This window comes from Protobothrops mucrosquamatus, unplaced genomic scaffold (assembly GCF_001527695.2).
Source record: "Protobothrops mucrosquamatus isolate PMUCROS unplaced genomic scaffold, P.Mucros_1.0 scaffold102, whole genome shotgun sequence".
NCBI lineage: Eukaryota > Metazoa > Chordata > Lepidosauria > Squamata > Viperidae > Protobothrops > Protobothrops mucrosquamatus.
Genome location: NW_015386475.1, coordinates 498,881 through 518,795, shown reverse-complemented (window position 1 = coordinate 518,795; position 19,915 = coordinate 498,881). Strand labels below are relative to the sequence as shown.

Genomic DNA, 19,915 nt, shown 5'->3' with positions numbered 1-19,915 from the left:
TCAAAGAAAAACAAGAAAGTCCAGTTACCACTTGAAAAAGCACCTTTGGGACAGTTAGCCAGTCATTAACACTCTGAGGATCATTGAAACCACCTAGGGTTAATGTTTCCTCAGAATTTCCTGAATCAAAATGCAAATTAGTTTTAACATAGATAGCCTCCCTGACTTCTCTTTCAAACCAGTGGTCTTCCCTATCCAGAATGTGACCTTGGAGTGACCCTTTTCTTTCAAATGCAGAAAACATGCTTAATCCTGTCCTGATGCATTGGTTCTCCTGTGTTGTGCCATGCATTTGTGTAGTGGTTGTTTTATTTCTCCCAAATTGAACAGCCCCTCTCTCAATAGAGGAGGAGGCATCGGTCACTACTTAGCTCCTATTTACAATGCAGCCCTTTCAGCAGTCCCAAGACACATCTGCACTTTGATTCAGGTGACTCTGAGGACACAGATTAACCCCAAGAGGTTTCAAGGACCCTCAAATGTTAATGATTGGCTGATTGCAAAGAGTATAAATCCTTTTCATTCCCCACCAATTAGTTAGAACTGAAAAAGCTTCTTAGATAAAAAGTAAAACATCTTCAAAAAATAATCAAGACGGTCCAGTTGGTGTTTTTTTTAAAAAGCACCTTTGGGACATGTTAAGCAAGCACAACCATTTTCAAAATATTTTAAGCTTCATATACCGTACAATTAAAATAAAACTTTTACTTTGTCTTATCAATACCTTTTATGAATGCATCAGTATTTCTTCCTGACTTTCTTAATATTTCAGAGTCAGTAGAATATGCTGTCTTCATTACTTTTTCAGGAACACAATATAATGTTGCAGATACACTAATAATAAAATGCATTTTAGCTAACATAAAATTATCCACGATTTTTGGTTCACATGCTACAGTCCATGCTGAATGTATAGGCCTGTTAAATACTTCTTCTAATACCTTGTAAATTAAAAGAAAACATATTTTAAGACAAATTATTTTCTTTCAAAAATATGCAAATAATATTTATTTTTAAGTAAAAGAAAATACCTTTCTTTGAGGCCAAATTAAAATCTAGCAAAGATATATGGAATGAAACATTTCATGCAATTTCCATCTTCCTTACATATCTACTTCCTCCATTTAAAATATGACCTTATATGAACTCAACCAAACTCATTTAGGCTGAAGAATCACAAATGTAACCATTGCTATCAGTATTGACTTAAAATAAAGTTAAGAGCAAGAATTACAAGAAATCTTATAGGCATCTGCCCAAACCCTTTTTAGTGAAGCAATTCACTAAGCATATCTGCTAGGTGGCCTTGCAGCCCATTTGAAAACCTCTAACAATGAGGTTTCATTGCTTAAAAGCTTTTATTGTCAAGAAATTTTGTCTAAATATTGCTTCTTTTCAAATTTCAGTATATTGACCTTTGTCCTACTTTCAGTTTCAACAAAGAACAGTCCATCTCCTTTTTGAAAAGATATTTGTGGCAATTATTAAATCTTCGGTTATGCAAGTTAATATGCTCAACTCAAACATATCTGTTAAACTTCTGCTCCATGAGCTGCATTTGTTGCCAGTTTACTTCTGAGTCCAATTATTATTATTATTATTATTATTATTATTATTATTATTATTATTATTATTAGTTGGAAGGGACCTTGGAGGTCATCTAGTCCAACCCCTTGCTCAGGCAGGAAACCCTATACCATTTCGGACAAATGGCTGTTCAGTCTCTTACTTTTAAAGCCCTTCACGGCAGGGGGCCAGGTTGAGAAACTATCTCTGCCTAAATACATCTACATGTTCCATCAGGTCCGGCAGAAGAGCTATGTTGCAGGTGTCATCTGCAAAGGAGCTACATCTGGTGAGACTTGGGAGTCTTTTCTGGCATGGCGTCTGCCCAAAATGAGACTGGCACCACCCTTGTAATCCTTCCAAAACTGTCTCAAAATATGATTATGTCAACAGGCTTGGAAATTTCAAGGTAATGATGGACTAGTGATGTTGCTGCATTGTCTAAAGCAGGGATGTCAAACTGCCGGCCCGCGGGCCGGACACATCATCAGGAAACCGCGCCCACCCCATTGCCAGCAATGGAGGAAAAGCTCTGATACGTCATGCAACATCACATGACGTTGCGAGTTTGAGATGTCTGGTCTAAAGCATCAAATCCTCTCAACTACTCTGTTAATAGTAAATGCCAATGATTTTTTCAATTGTAGAATGTTTTTAATATTGCTTACTTTATGGCTTATGAGATGGGTGGCAATATAAATATGATGAGTGAGTGAGTGAGTGAGACAGAGTAAACAAGGGAATTAACGAATTAATTATTATTATTATTTATTGAATTTATATACCGCCCTATCTCCCTTACGGGACTCAGGGCGGTGAACAGGCGATAATAAAAACCACGATTTTGAAAGCTCTTTTCCAGCCTGTTTAATGATTTTGAAAGCTCTTTTCCAGCCTGTTCTAACTTCTTCGTATCATTTTTAAAATGTGGTGCCTAGATTGGACAGAATACTCCTAGATCTTTCTAACACTCATTTCCACAAAGCTGTCCTATCCTATAGGTATGTGCTTGCTTTCTCTTATCCAGATGCAAGATCTAACATAGCTGAACATTTTCCTGTTGGATTTGTCCCAAACTTCAAGTCTGATAAGGTTATTTTGAATTGTAACTTTTGTCTCTACAGTATTACCCCATTTTTCTAACTGATGCGATCTGCAATTTGACCATATTCTAGGTAATTTATAAAAATTGTAATAGCCCTAGGCACATGTAGCCCTGTGGGAGTCCAATTTATACTTCCAACTTGGATTATCCAAAATGAATACATTTTATGTGTGGTTGTTCAAATAGTTCCAAATTACTATTTAACAATTTTACATATACCTATCAACAATAAATACCATTTATGGTGTATTAAACTTTTAGATATTTTAATTGTATACAGGCAGTTGTTAAAAAGAAGTTAAAATTTCAAACTGAAATTATATTGAACTTATTTAACTGCAACAAATGTATATGTTTAGATGTCATTTTTGTGAAGTGTCTCAAGTTAGAAATTGCGTTTTAGCACAAAACAGTAACATGAGATACCTCTTGTGAAAAAGCAGATTATTTATGTAAAATAATGCATGGATTATCTCACTAATTATCTGCACTAATGCAAAGTTTCTTATTTTACAATTTACTTAGAGTGATTTTGAGTTACAAGTTGCTGGTAGCGTGTAAATAAACACATATGACCAACACAAAATGACACGATTAGTATGAGTTCGCTGCAGAAACATTGAGTCTATCTGGATAAGACAAGGACAATGTCATTCTAAAAATTAAGCTCTATCTTACTGGTGTCAATCTGCAGCATTACAGAAAATATCATTTCTGTTTTGAGGAAGTTCTTCACTTGTGAGAAGAACTAGGTTCTATGGGGAAGAAGTAGATTTAGATGTTTAGATGTAAGTTACAGCTGACCTTATATTTTAAGGAAATCTCAAAATGGTTAGTATTTATATCACATTCTTAGACTACTAAGGGTATAATCTCCTCTTAGAACATGTAAATTAGATATGTCAGCTATTCAAAATAGTTCAGACAAGAAATCAAAATTGTGAATAAGGTTACAGTAACAAAAATCTGCAAGTCTGAAAGCACTTCTCCCTTCCTCTTCCTTTACTTTCCAAAGAACTAGGAAGGGTCCTTCTAAGACTCTTTTCACCTCCCATTCCTTTTGTGGGCTGAGATATACAGTATCTTGTCTTGGCTTCTCCTTTTTCTATTTCCCAAGGTTATTCTCACAGTCCATGAAGCTACAACATTTTCTTACCTGTAGATTTCCACTTGTCAAGAGAGTTTGTGATGAATCAAAAGCTGAACAGATCTAAATTTAGTAAAGAATAATATATAATTACTATATAATTATATACTGTAAAAAAGGATGGAAAACAAAGTAATAACATTTACAAAATATAGCTTTAACTTTAGTTCAATTCATTAAATAAACGTACCTATTTTGTTTCTTTTTGCTATGCGGGGGCTTTTAATTTTCAAATGATTATTTTTATGGTAGATAATAGGTTGCTTATGATCTCAAAAAGAGAAGAAAACAATATGAAAAAATGAAAAAAATAAAAAATAAACCAAGTGCTAGAAACCCTTCAGAGGCAAAGTATCTCAGCAAATAAATGCAAGGGAGTCTATTTTCTGGATTTTAGGCTAATAAAATAAAATAAATATCTTTACCCAAATTTTTGTAGTACGTCTGTATATGGAAGGCAATTTCCAAGGAATTTTCTCTCCACGATTAATGATACAGAGTTCATGAAAGGCATCAGAGAAAAATCCCAAATCTGTAAGTACTTTTATCTAAGAATAAAAAGAATAACTAATTAACATTCATGTACTACAAATGTATTTGTACAACACTGGATGCTATTTCTTAAACTATAGAAGGTTTCCTGACCCTAGAGAGCCAATATATTTAATTTTTTTAGTTGTGGAATTGGTCTTAAAACAATTATTGGTAGTTCAGTTTCTCCTAATAGATAATTACCAACACAAATCATGATGGAATAGAATAAGTTTTATCAAGTATTTTAATGAGCTGTGGTGGCACAGTGGTTAGAATGCAGTATTACAAGCTAACTGTACCCACAGCCAGGAGTTTGATCCTGACCAGCTCAAGGTTGACTCAGCCTTCCATCCTTCCAAGGTCAGTAAAATGAGGACCCAGATTGCTGGAGACAATATGCTGACATTTGTAAACCATTCAGAGAGTGCTGTAAAGTACTGTGGAGTGGTATATAAATCTAAGTGCTAGTGCTAGTGATATCATGCTATTTTATTACTCCCAAGTTATTAAAGAAATATGAAAAGCTACCCCTCTATTACAAATCTTTACATGTTCATTTATGCATAATGCAATGGCATAAAACTGTTTGCTGGAGAACAGCAGCACATTATAAATAAATCCCTGCAATCCCCTACAATTTAAAATGTAATGATTATTCAGGTTTTATATGGATGAGCTCTACTCTGAAAACAAGGTGTAAATTTTAGCTCTGCCTTGTAGCTCTGACAATATCCTACAACTTCATCACTATAAATTTTGTTCAAAACTCAGGTAGTTTATGTATTATAAAATAGGAGTACACACATAAAAGAAAAAGCCAGGTAGCAGCTTATCAACAATAGAAACATATTCTTTTTTTCCGGTTTACTTCTATAAATAGCTGCTGTAGCCCAGGAAAGATTCAGCACAGTTTATGAACAGCAACAATAGTAAAGAATACATTTTTCTGGCTGTCAGCCTGCAGTCTTTTTTCTTACTAATGCATGAATGCACAGTGTACAATTTTGTATTGGTTATCTGCCAGCAACACTCCACAAAAAAGCTAAAATAATAGAGTTTGAAAACTCATGCAGGTGGTACACACTAAAGTTCAACAAATAAACAAAAACAACATAATCTTTCCATTTAGTCTGCGCAAAATGTTCAAAAGCAAAAATATCTAGATGAAATAGAATAACAGAATTGGAAGGGACCTTGGAGATCAAGCAGGAAACCTTATACTATTTCAGATAAATGGTTGTCCAATCTCTTCTTAAAAACTTCCAGTGTTTCTTCTGGAGAGAAACCATTCCACTGATTAATAGTTCTATCAGAAAATTCCTTCTTAGTTATAGATTGGTTCTCTCCTTGATTAGTTTCCATCAACTGCTTCTTGTTTCGCCTCCAGGTGCTTTCTCTTCTTTGGGGCAGCCCCTTAGATATTCAAACACTGCTATCATGTCCTTCTTTTCCTAGTCCTAGTCTTCTTCTTTTCATTAAACTAAACATACCCAATTCTAGTAACTATTCTTCATATGTTTTACCTCCAGTCCTCTAATCATCTTTGTTGCTTTTTTCTACATTCTTTCTAAAATCTTTTTATATTGTGGCAACCAAAACTGGATGCAATATTGCAAGTGTGGTCTTATCAAGGCATTAAAAAGTGGTACTAAAATATGTATCCTGATAAATGAAGTATAAAAAGTCAGCAATGGAAAAATGGTCCACAATTCCATACCCCATGAATTACCAAGACTCTACAACTGAATACTTCACATCAGTAGAAATCATAATTTTATATCTACAGTCATGTGAAAAAGAAAGTACATCTCTTTGAGTTCTATCATTTTACATATCAGGACATAGTAAAAATCCTCTGGTCCTTAACAGTTCTTAAAATAGATAAATACAATCTCAGATGAACAACAACACATGACATATTATACCATGTCATCATTTATTTTACAAAAAGAAGGCCAAAATGGAGAAGCCATGTGTGAAAAACAAAGTACATCCTTACTGCTTCCATAGTATGAAGAAGCTAAGTAGCAGCCAGATACTACTAATCAAGTGCCCTTGATCAATTGATCATTAGCAAGTGTGACTACTGGTATCTCTATGAAAACTGAAGTTTTAGGAGTTTGCTGATTGCCAGAATTGAGGTGTGTATTAACACAATGGCAAAGACAAGACATCAGCAATGATCTTAGAGAAGCAATTGTTGCTGCTCGTCAAACTGGGAAGGATTATAAGACCATTTCCAAAGAATTTAAAGTCCATCATTCTATAGTGAAGAATATTATTCACAACTGGAAAACATTCAAGACAGCTGCCAATTTTTCCAGCAGTGGACATCCCAGCAAATTCACTCCAAGATCAGATCATGCAATGCTCAGTGAAAATGCAAAATATCCAAAGTTACATCTCAGACTCTACAGGCCTCAGTTAGCATGTTAAATGTTAAAGTTCATGACAGTACAATTAGAAAAAGACTGAACAAGTATGGTTTGTTTGGAAGGGTTGCTAGAAGAAAGTCTCTTCTCTCTAAAAAGAATATGGCAGCACAGCTTAGGTTTGCAAAGTTGCATCTGAACAAATCACTAGTTTTCTGGAACAGTCCTTTAGACAGACGAAAGTAAAGTGGAGATGTTTGGTCATAATGCAGTTTGGTTTGGCAAAAAACGAACACAGCATATCAGCACAAAAAATCTTATACCAACTGTCAAGCACAGTGGTGGACAGGTGATGATGTGGGTTTGTTTTGCAGGCCCAAGACTTGGCACCTTGCAATTATTAAGTAGATCATGAACTCCTCTGTATTTTGAAGTCAGATGTGAGGCCATTTGTCCAATAGCTAAAGCTTGCTTGACATTGGATCATGCAACAGGACAATGATCCCAAGCACACCAGCAAATTTACAACAAAATGGCTGAAAAGAGAAAAAATTAAGGTGTTGCAATGGCCAGTCAAAGTCCAAACCTCAACCCTATTGAAATGCTGTGGTGGGATCTCAAGAGAGCTGTGCATAAACAAATGCCCATAAACTTCAATGAACTGAAACAATATTGTAAAAAAGAATGGGCTAAAATTCCTCCACAATGATGTGAGAGACTGATAAATCATACAGAAAAAGGTTACTTCAAGTTATTACTGCTAAAGCAAATAAGCAAAAGCAACAAGCTACTGAATCATAGGGTGTACTAATTTTTTCACAATTTTGTAAAATAAATGATGACATGGTATATAATACGTCATGTGTTGTTCATCTGATATTGTATTTATCTACTTTTAAGAACAGTTAAGGACCAGATGATTTTTACTATGTCCTGATATGTAAAACGATAGAACTCAAAGAGAATGTACTTTCTTTTTCATATGACTGTATATTTATGTATACATGTATTTGTAAATATAGAAACAAGTCAAAATGAAGTAATAGGATAAAGTAGAAGAATTTGAGTATCTGTTCCTGATATGTAGCAATGTAGTTCTCACAAGAAATCATCAGATCCAAAAGTTGAATGAAAGTCCTAAGAATTGTTTTCTTCATCACTCACTGAATACAGATGTTTGTGTTGGAACTCTTTAAAAAGGAAAAATAAAAATTAAACAGTATTTAAAAGCAACAGATAACATGGGGATTGCTTGGCTCTAGCAACCTGTTTTCTAGTTTGACAACTGAATGGCCTCATGAAATGGCAGAATAACCAAGTTGCATTAAATTATTTTTACTAAAAAATTTTTTTTGTTACATTTACCTTGAGAATCCTTCCTTCAATACATTTAATTTCATTCCGACAAATTTCTGACACAAAGTACTGATATAATGTGAACAGTGGCAAAATCTGCAAAAAATAGGACAACTCTATAAATATTTATTTACATGTACATATAACTTTCTTCAACTTTTGTGGCATAGTTCAAACATTATGCAATCCAAAACATGAATAGAGGACCTGTGCAGATTGTTCAGCAAGGCATTTTGCTAATGTGCAAAGCTCATCAGAATTTTCAAAGATGTAGAAAAGTCACTTCCATCAAAATAATATTTAATGCAATAATCCCAATACAGCAGTTTGGTAGTAAGAAAAAATGCTTTATATGCAGCAGACCAAAAGTTTAATCTCTTGTAAGTCAAAGCTGAAAAAAAAAGTCTGTCAAAAACCTAGAATGCCCCATTGGCATAAGGCAGCTTTCTGTTACTGAACATAACTCGAATAACTTCTAGATTAATATGCTTAGAATTGTGAACATAAACTTTATTTCGATTTTAGAAACCTAATTTAGTCAATTTTAAGTTAGCAATAGGAAGCAATATTTTCCATGAAGCTTCTTCACATTTCCTTCTCCTCCTCCTCCTTCTTTTTTTAATTTCCCAATGTAGCCTACAGTTCTGGTCCTGCCCCAAAACTTAACAGGCCCAACCCTGCTTAGCTTCCCAACCCAGACTGATCAATTTGCTGAGGCTATATACAAATAGGGGAATGGACAAAAAAAATAAGTTCAAGAACATATCACAGAAAACATATACTTATATGACAAATTTTATAAACTTTATGATTTATAAAGTATGTCTACACATGCAACCTTATTTGTAAATTTATTTAGCAATTGTGTCTGTTCTAGCAAGCAACCATAGGATCAGTTATATAACTAAAAAGATGCATAACTATATGAATTGACTGTATGGTCCATGTAGTTAAGAGTGAAAAAATCATGTTAATCAATATTATAAATTATACCTCTAACAAGTATAAATAATTACTTTGTCTTTTATAATACTTACTATTAGATTTTGCCTTCTGCAATGCAATTCATGCAGAATAAAACTGAGACTTGCAATAACTGTTGCAATATCAGCTCGATAGTAATCCACAAATAAATCAACGCCAGGAATTAATACATCTGTTTCGTATTGTGCAAAGTCACAGTCAGCTTTAGGATGTGGTAGTGAGGCTCTAAACAAAGACTGAAATGCAGAATAATAACAACATTCAAGCTTTAGATAGATATAAACGCATTTAATCTATTTCTAATGTTTCAAACTCCTTTCTTAGGTGAAACCAAATATAATACTGAGCCTACAATAAACAGAACCAAGGCACTTTGTAAGATTGCCTTAATTTCCAATTATAAACTAAATATGAGATCAAAGAGGTTTTTAAATGCTAATCAGTTAATACAACTATTTAATTTCAAATGCATATTAGATTTCTACTACAGCTGAAAGTGCATTTGTCTGAGCAAAGTTCCTCTCCTCTAAAATTGCATTTCTCAAGGGTGTCATGCAGCTACTACAAAGACTATACCTTGCTTTCTGCACATGCAAGCACTGGTAACACTTCCTGCTATTTTCAGAAAAAGAAAATTGCTGTGCTTCTGGCACATAGTCAAACAGGGTGGGCATTAAACTGCTGTACAAACCTTCCAATTACTTCAGTGCTTCCAAAGGAGATGTTTTGCTCTTGCTACTGTAAAACATATTTTTCAAATACTTTGCACACTTCTACTGCTGATAAATTTCCACTTCAGAGATTAGAGAAAGGCACAAATTGATTAGCTACATTTGAACTGATACCAGGTAGTAGGAAAGACATGACCAAGAAAGTGGAAGAGGCAGGAATAGTGCAAGAAAATAAGCAGAGAATATTGGTATTACTAATTTTAAAGTAAACTAGATCTGAATTGAACAAATTGATAGCTTTATTATTAAAACAAAGATAAGCATAATTATTGCCAAATAAGCCATGGTAGGCCTTTTGTTTGTTTTTAAAATCTTGACCATAGAAATAGCTGGAAGAGAAATGTCGATTTAAGAATATAGGGAGAGAAAGGAGGAAGGGGGGGAAATAAATCTCTTGAAAGGCTATTCCAAAAGACCCTAAAACTCTGAAGGTCAGAGTCATCTGATTAACTGCATTTGTCAGGCACTCAGGAGAAGGCCTTTAAGGAAGATTAGAGTGCCCCAGTTGGAAACTACAGGACATTATTGTTGCCTAGTGGGTTTTGGGAGGCATTATTTATTGCAACAGAAAACAGCACTGGCTTAACCGGCAGAATGACGGCTATTTATACTTGCTGTCTCTAGGCGGCGACCAATCAAATTAAATGGTATTTTCCCGCTCAAACTTAAACTTAACTTTTCCTCCAAAACGGTTGGAGACACGTTTAAACCAAAACACATCAACTCTTAATATCAATACATAACACCTATTATGCCTTAAGATATACCAACTCTAAGTAAATTGGGATTTTAAAGATCAAAATCAACACCTTGAATTGGGCCCAGAAATAATCTGAGAATAGTAGTACTATATAACTTATAATCCAGTCTCAATTTATAACTTCATAATTGTATTTCAGGCTAACTAAAGTTTTCAAATCTTTTTTTAAAGTTCACCCACATCCAACACGTAGAAATGCAAAAATGAGATTATGTAATCATATATTACCAGTGCCACAAAGACCTAAATCTCTTAAAGAGGTCTTGCAATCTGTCCAATTTCAAATACAGGGAGCCCTCAATTTACGACCGTTCATTTAACAATGATTAACAATGGTTCCAAGTAAAAATGGTTGTATAATCAGATTCTGTCAGGCGAGGATTCAATTTACAATCACACCAACTTACTACAGAAATTCCAGTCCCAAATATGGCCATAGGTCAAGGACTATTGTCCTACTTTGTTGACTTTTATCTCCATCTGTATTATTGTACAAGAATCTGCTCAGAACATACTATGTAAATCCTGCCCATCCCACAATATCTTATGGCGTGGGTATTGGAACCACAATAGACTACTTGCTGATCCATGGATTGAATCCTACAATGGACTGAAAAGTATATACTGCACTATAATGCTAAGTACTGAGCAAGTATTCTGCATTATTTGTTTTGAAAGTACTAGTGCTTGTGGACTTAGGAAGTATTCTACATTTCTTTCTTCTCTTATAGGTACTCCTGGCTGATTCCTTCAACAGGTTTATCTGCTGACTGTGCATATATATATGAAAGCATATTGCTAAGACATATTTGTATAACAATTATGATAATCATTTATCTGTAATATAGCTCCATGATGGTTACCAATTAATGTTATTTGATATGAAAGTACTTTCCAGCTTTTCCAAATAAATAAATAAATAAATAAATAAATAAATAAATACTTATAATAACTTACAAGTTATAAGATCTATCCATATACATGCACATTCACTATATCACAGCATAATTTTCTATTTGCAATTCAAAAACAAACATTTATCTACAGATTACTATATAATGTCTACTTTTCAATACATCTATTAATTACCTTGAAGAGAACAGCAGATAAAATGCAGGTTTTGGTTCTTAGTTTAATGTTGTACTGTAACGAATGCCTAAATGCAAAAACCAAGCAATATAGTTAAACAGTGTAGTTTGTGGCTCATTTAAAATACCAAAATAAATATTTGAGCTTTAAAATAAAGACATTTTTCTCAGAGATTTCATCAGACATTGATATATAAAATTGGCCAGTATCTTGGTTTCATATAATTTCTATTAATTAAGATCTCTGAATACAATGTATGTAATTGAAGAGATGCTAAAAGACAAAAAAAAATATGCTAGTCTGCCTAACAGGAATTTGTATAAAATCGTGATGATGCAAAAATACAATAGGAATATAACATGAAGTAGGATTGTAAGATTTTTTTTTCTAGTTGGAACAGAGAAAGCCCTGTATTCACAATAAATGTAAAATGTATGAATCATTGGTCTGAATTTCTATGAAATTAAATCATTATGTAAAAAAAAAAAAATTGTAGATTAGTAAATAGAAAATATACTTACTGAGCTATTTTAGCTGCTAAGATTGCTCCTTGTAAGCAACCCCAAATTCCAGCCCGAGAAATAAACTTCTCAGAGTAAACTTGAGATGTTTTTGACAAGTTACCAGTGGTTTTCTCTGATGAATCATCTAATTCTTGCCACTGATGAAGTGCATTATCCATTTTCAGAGCTGCATCAAGGCCCTGACACCAGCATTTGAAAGCAATTCTGAGATACATTAAAACTTACATTACTGATATTCAAATGGAAGGTAATTTTGCATATCTCTATTGTTAAATGCAATGGAATTAAAAAGTTATAGAAAGCAATTAAAGTAGAAGTAATCTCTGACTCATGACGACAATTGTGGCTTGGAATCTCAGTAATGAGTGAAGTTTTTGTTAAATGTGATGCCCACATGACTGCTTCATTCAACGACTGTGATCCCGGTTCTCCAGTTGCATTTGTTAAGTAAACCCGAGGGTCATTAAATGGAGAGAGTGAAAGAGCTACCTGCTGAAGAAAGGCAGGAAGCTCCTTTCCATATGCACTGCTGGAGAAACAAGGCTTAGATCTTCAAGATCCCTTCAAGATCTTTATTTCTCCAGTCCAGTGCAGGAGTTCCCTTCTGCAAATGAAGGGGATGTGAACTCCTGACTTGGGCTGTAGAAAATAAGTGGGGATCCCAAAGATCCAAACTTTATTCAATGAAGTATGTCAGTCCCCTGCCCCACATGGAGGGTCTAGAATAACTCGCCGCCACCAGCTCGCCACAGCCAGCTCACCGCCACCAGCTCACCACAACTCGCCATGGCTCACTGCCACCAGCTCGCCACGGCCAACTTGTCTCTGCCAATTCACTGCCACTAAATCACCACAAGACAACTCCACACAACCACTCGCCATGGGGACAACTCCCCACAGCAGCCAGAAAGTTGGACAGGCGGGCAAGCGGGTGGACAGAGCACAGAGCATGTTGGGGCAAGCGGCCATTTTCACACCCCTTATTGCTGCTGCCATGCCAGACACAGAACTACTGCTGATGCTGCCGCCATGCCAAGTGCAAAGTTATCACTGCTGATGCCACCACACCAGGCATGGAGCCACTGATGCTGCCACATGGGCATGGAGCTTCCATGTCATCATGCCAGGTGTGAAGCTGAGTTCAATGTGGTAGCAGTGATGGGGGGATGTGAAAATAGGAAGCTCCCACCCGCCACCCCTCGTCACCATCCATCCCAATGTACACTCTGTCCACCTGCTCGCTCAGCCACCTGGCTCTCCCTCTGGCTACTTGCAGTGAGTTGTCTCCATGGCAAATTGTCCCCATGGTGACTTGGCTGTGGGGAATTGTACTGCAGCAAATTAGCAGAGGTGAGCTGGCGATGGCTAACTGGCAGCAGCAAGCTGGTGGTGTCAAGTCATCCCATTCCGGGCATGGAGAAAAGGGAAAATCAGGCAGTAACAATTTGCAACTTTCCCTGCCAGCTTTCCCACTGACTTTCTGGGGAAACTGGCAGAGAGGATTGCAAATGATTGTGGGGCTCTTGGCAACCAGTTGTAATCAAGCAGTTGTAAGAAAAAGGTCATCAATTTCCTGCACCAACTACTGAAGGACAAGGCCACTGACAAGCCACAATACTACTGCCTTTAACTCTGGGAAGCCACTCCATACATATATGGACTCCCCAAAATCCACAAAGAGGGAACTCCACTCAGACCAATTGTCAGCAACATCAACTGCTTCACCTACAACATTGGGAAACATCTAATCACTTTATTAACTCCTCTGGTCAGCAACACTACCTTTACTGACTTTGTCAGTAAAACTGGATCCGGATGAGACTATGGTTTTTTATGATGTGACTTCACTCTTCATCTGCATTCCAAAAATTGAAGCTGCCATGGTAGTGAAGAAACAACTGGTATAAGACAGCACATTAGATGAAAGAGCTAATCTCATCCCAGACCACATATGTGCCATGTGGACCTCTGCCTGATCACTATCTATTTTAAATACAATGAAGATTTCTACACATAAAAACATGGCTACATCATGTGTTCATCCGTGTCACCCATTGTGGCCAATCTCTACATGGAAGAGGTAGAAACTAAAGGCCTAAACTCCTTCAACAGGAATTCTACCCATTCAATGGTATAGGTAAATAGACGATACTTGGGTCAAGATTAAAACAAAGGAAATGGAAGCTTTCACAAATACATCAACTCTGTGGACAGGTATAGGAATATGTTAAGGAAAATAGACTGGCTTTCCTGGCTTTCCAGTACACATTAAGGAAGACAGAAACCTCAACACTGAAGAATATAGAAAACTCCCACACACAAGTCAGTATTTACATTTTGATTCTCACCACCCACTACAGCACAAAATGGGAATGATCAGAACTCTACACCACCAGACTGAAGGTTTGCCTACCGGCAAAAAAGGAAAAGAAAAAGAACTAAAACACATCAAGGAAGCCCTCAGAACTTGTAGTTATTCCAACTGGGCCTTCATCAAATCCAGAAAAATATCCAGCAGGAGCTCCTCCATAATAGAACAACAAACAAAGCAACGTTGTCATTCCATACATTGCAGGAATATCTGAAAAGCTCAGGAGGATTTTCAACCAACATAATATGTGTGCATACTTTAAACCCAAGAATACAGTAAGGCAGAACCTTGTCCACCCCAGAGATAAAACTGTGCAATGGAGAAACAAAACAACCACTTCACGAATGCATGGCACAACAAACCCATCAGTTCTTGTGTTGTAGAATAGATGATGTTGTATCCTTCCCCCTTTGTTGAGAGAGAGTTGTTCAATTTTAACATAGATGGTGTCTTTTACCCCTCTTTCAATCCTATCAGGACAAGATTCAGCAGTTCATCTGCATTTGAAAGACAAAAGGCCACTCATTTGAAGACAGCAAAGTTCACATTCTGGACAGAGAGGACCAGGGTTTGAAAGAGGGGTAAAAGAGGCCATCTGTTTTAAAATTGAACAACCCTTTCTCAACAGAGGGGGAAGGATACAACATCACCTATCTCCTGTCTACAACACAGAACTTTCAGCAGTCCCAGGAAGGTTCCACACCCATTTGTATTCTGATTCAGTGACCCCGAGGTACAGAAAAGTCCCCAAGTGGCCTCAACGACTCTCAGAGAGCTAACAACCGATCTTCAGAGTGCTAACCAGATGACTGTAAAGAATATAAATCCTTCCATTCCCCATCATTCAGTCAGAACTGAAAAAGCTTCTTGGATGAGAAGTGACATTTAAAAAAAAAATAAGAAAGTCAAATTGCATTTGAAAAGCACATTTGGGATAACCCTGACCTGGATGATTGAGATTTCCATAGACATCTGCAAGAAAACAACTAATATCAGAGAGCACCAAGGACCACACAGTGCAATTCTGAGCTACACATATTTTCTTCTATTGGTATAGTCCAACTAGTTAGCTAGCTAGGAAAGAAAACACAAACACAAATCAGATAAGGAGAGTAGAAAATTGGTAGTAATGTTTTTTTTTAATTTCACTCCTTCAAAGGAATGAACAAAAGAGAATGGAAGAAAAGGCAAAGAGGAATTTAGAAGAGTGAAACCTTTTATTATAATTCTGTTGAAAATTGTGAGTTTGCATGCCCCATTACTAGATTATTTCTCTACAGTGGTTATACATTTTACTAATTTTACAAGGTGCAGATTGAAATAGAAAATGTAAGAATGCTAATACCTTGTGCTTCCTGTGAAAAAACGCAGATTTCCAAGTTCATGAAAAGCCTGGACCATGAGACCATGCTGATTATTTGTTTGAAGAGTTTCTGTTTTTCATCAAATTGAGGGGGAAATATTTGAATATTTAATAGTAAATATATTTAGAGAAACATAAATATGATTGGATTAAAATAAATTATTGTGTTTTTCTATATTGATTAGTCTACCACTTTAGTACACTATCCAATCAGAAAGTTCAGGATAGTACAAAACACATTTTTAAAACACATTAAAACTCCACCAACAATTAAAACAATAATAAACTAACATTTGCCACAATCACCCTATGGGTCAAAGGCCTGCTGAAATAAAGTGGTCAAGGCTTTCTAGAATGAGAATGGAGTTGGGGCTCACCATACTTCCAGGACAGTGTATTTGACTCTGGGAACTATTACAAATCTGTGTCAGCATTTAGTATTTTTATTTTCTTTCTTTTAAAATTTCTTGCCATGTCTGTAATACGAAATTACAAAATATTTTAAAGCCAATTGTTTTTGCATTCAAAATGCCCCATTTCAAGCTTGCAGCAGTGTGAAGTAGGAAAAAAATATCTTGTAAGAGATGACCAGGCTAAGCCTGACAGAGGAGTCAAACGCATCATCAATCATGAGTCCCTTTGTGCCCACAAGAGATCTAAGTTCAGATTAATATCAGCACCAGGGAAATCAGGAGATCCAGGAAGTTCAAATGCATATAAAGGTCTCTACAAGAATATGAATACTAACGGTCAAGGGAAAATAGCGGGAGTTAAGAATAAAAAGAAAATCAAGGTGGACTGGACTTAGTTAGATCTCTTGTGAGCACAACTCATGACTGATGACATTTGACCCCTCCCTCAGGTTCAGCCTGGTTATCTCCTACATCTCCTCTTGAACTAAAATGCTGTTGTTTCAATAATTGCAGAAGTGTTTTAAGGTTGAAACAGAGCTACTGTGTTCCTGAAACAATTCCACAATAGCTGGAACTGGAGTTCTACTGGAACTCCACTATCAGTCTGCTAAAACACCACTCCTTACTGTGTTCCTCTCTCTGAACTATTTTAAAATAATAAATCTCTGCAAGCACAACATGTGCTCAAGTTTCCTATCAGATTATGTGGTAATTCAATGTATGAAATAGAATGGATTATAAACTTACCAAGCGTTCGTTCATATGAAGAGATCACTACTGGGAGTTTTGACTGGGGAATGGAGTTGTTCTCAACCATACTGAGGCAAGTAAAACTTTCTACTGAAAGATCAGGTGGTTCTGGTTCATACGTCAACTCAGCTCCCATAGTAAATCCCACTTTTCCACGTGAAGTCTTTTGGTTTGCATACATTTTTGTAGTTAATCTTCCAGAAGAGTCTTGTTTTATAAAGTAGATTTAATGAAAACATCTTAGTTGTCCTTACAGATTAGAGATTCTGAATATAATATTAGATATTATACTATTATTCCAGAGACTCATACTGAAAGTAGATATATTTTACGATGTACAACTGATTTTAATTAAATTTAAGACATTAGAGAACACCTATGCTATCACATGCTCCCTTTCCTAGGTCTTTTTTTCCCTCACACAAATTTCTTTTCCTCATCTTGTGGAAGAGATTATATAACATTGTTATATTTATAAAAGGGAGTAGTTTGGCACCTCCAAATCAAGTTTCTTCTGATTTACATTAACGAATGGAATTAAATAAAAAGCAATTTTTCAAAATAAGCTGGAAGAATAATTGCTGGAGCCCCATTACATTCCATCAGAAATAACAAGTCCCAAGTTTATGTAACATTTTCAACCTGTACAGATTTGATGTTCAAAAGTGTGCAGAGCAGTAACTGCATTCAACAGCCTTCAGTCCAGCTCTACCATCTCCAGGAAGCTGCATTCTTCTAGGGTTGGGTTAAAAGAGGCTGCTCTTGACATTTTTTCTTATCAGGCCCACAAGCCTTCAAAAGGATAGAGGGGATATTTGGTCTAGGCCTGGATCAGTTGTTGGGACAACTACAATGGGCTGAGCATTATGGAATAGAATGGGAGTGGAATGATTGGTGGTAGCTATATTATATTTTCTATTATTTTTTAGTTTATGTACCTGGGACAATCTTGCTATAATATCACAGTGAATAGGAGGTTATTTGTGTTCATACATAAATTTCATGGGAATTCCTGGATGAAGGCGCAATGCTTTTTCTTTGTATAATATGTTTCAATATTTCTTCAAACAGTTCTTAGACATCTCTTGCCTGGCTCTTTTATGAGTACCTTATCCTTTTATTTAAGAAGGTTGATCAGTCATTTTCTTTGGTGAGCCAACTAAAATACTTTCCCGTGAAGGTATATGATATTTGTTTATTCAATTAATTCCTTAAAATAAAGTCCAAAAAGTTCCCCTGGATCCTTTATCTGTTTAAAACTTTTTTAACCTAAATTCTTACACACTTTTTGCTATCAGTTAATTTTTATAAATTTCTTGTTCTGTTAATTACTCTATGGCCATAGGAACACTCACTAGATAGTCCAATTAAAATGCTATTCTGAAGATCTCTTTGTTATTTAAATATTTATAATCCAAAGTGATTTAAGAAGGGAGATTTGAGCAGACTAGCATCCCTTAAAAGGTTCCACTGAAGCTGCGAACCTGATCCTGCTTCTCTTGGCTCCTAGCTACTCTTATTCCAGAGGTGCCCACAGAATCCATTTGGTTCATGCAGGTGTCCTCATAAGAAGCAGCTGTCCAGATCACACATAGTGATCTCCATATTCTGCTTTTTCTGGAGAAGCTCCACAAAATCAGGCACCTCTCCCAATTGCAATTCCAGCCTCTGGTTAATCTCCAAACTTTTGGAGATGTGTTAATCCATCATTTTCCTTACTGGGAACTGTGACAGCTTCCATAGATAACAAAAGTATGTAATATAGATTAAAGGTAGAGTTTAACAAATTAAAGAATCTTGGAAACTAAGACTGAAGAAATAAGCCAAGATATAGAAAAAGGTAATTTGATATTAGCACAATTGAGAGAGAAGGAATTTTGCCTGTGGTTGAGGCAGTTCTAGAAAAACCTGGTGAAGATACAAGACAGGATAGTTTGGGCTTATAAACGTTTTTGGAATGGGAAGAAGTTAATGGAAGCAGAAATGAATAAGGGTTTTAGAATTAACATTAGATACACCAAAGCAAATGTACAAAAGATATATAGTGCACTTTGTCAGGAAGAGAACAAGAGACCACATCCTACAATACTTCAGTACAAATTAAATATAGGCAACATAGATGTAATACTGTTCAAAAAAAATACCCATCAGAATCCCATCTAAAAATAATAATAATACACCTTCTTGAATTGATAAATTAAAACAGAAGAAGATACTATTTAGGGTGAGACAAATTGAAAGAGTTATTCTGAGTTTTAGCAGCAGACATTTTGAGTTCAAAACGCAAGAGAATTCTTAGAGAGCATAAGGCAGAACAGTTTGTCATGTGACAAACCCGATTTACAACCATCATGATATAGGACTGTAATGGGTTATTTGGTACTCCAATACTATATCTCTGAACTGCTAAGGGTTTTTGCGTATGGATATCTCTATAATATATATTATTTTATACAAATGTCCCAAATATATTTGAAAATACTTTAAAGAGTAAATCCATTCAATCAATTTTCAAATAGAGCATTTTTATATTTTATATTAGATTCATAAAATATCATCAGAAACCAAGAAAACATGCTAGTCCTTTTCTAGAAACCCTCTAAATCAAAAGATTTCTATTTCTTTAAAGAAAACTATTTCATAAGAAATTTGACCCTCTCCAGTCGGGCTTCAGGCCGGGATACAGCACGGAAACGGCATTGGTCACGTTGGTGAATGATCTCTGGAGGGCCCGGGACAGGGGTTATTCCTCTGTCCTAGTTCTTTTGGACCTCTCAGCGGCTTTTGATACTGTGGACCACAGTATCATGCTGCGGCGTTTGGGTGGGTTGGGAGTGGGAGGCACTGTGA

The 19,915-nt window shown here is 35.8% G+C and overlaps 1 protein-coding gene across 1 annotated transcript in view; it reads right to left on the bottom strand.

Annotated features, from left to right (window-relative positions):
• Nucleotides 1-19,915, bottom strand: part of CFAP54 (cilia and flagella associated protein 54) — a 141,613-nt gene that overhangs the window by 40,145 nt on the left and 81,553 nt on the right. Inside the window, exons 43-51 of the mRNA XM_029283473.1 lie at nucleotides 17,063-17,272; nucleotides 15,885-15,972; nucleotides 12,166-12,372; nucleotides 11,645-11,711; nucleotides 9,118-9,300; nucleotides 8,090-8,176; nucleotides 4,244-4,366; nucleotides 3,828-3,881; nucleotides 725-941 (exon numbers count right to left, since the gene is read on the bottom strand). Coding sequence (XP_029139306.1) covers nucleotides 725-941; nucleotides 3,828-3,881; nucleotides 4,244-4,366; nucleotides 8,090-8,176; nucleotides 9,118-9,300; nucleotides 11,645-11,711; nucleotides 12,166-12,372; nucleotides 15,885-15,972; nucleotides 17,063-17,272 — 1,236 coding nt within the window. The remainder of the gene's footprint in view (nucleotides 1-724; nucleotides 942-3,827; nucleotides 3,882-4,243; nucleotides 4,367-8,089; nucleotides 8,177-9,117; nucleotides 9,301-11,644; nucleotides 11,712-12,165; nucleotides 12,373-15,884; nucleotides 15,973-17,062; nucleotides 17,273-19,915) is intronic.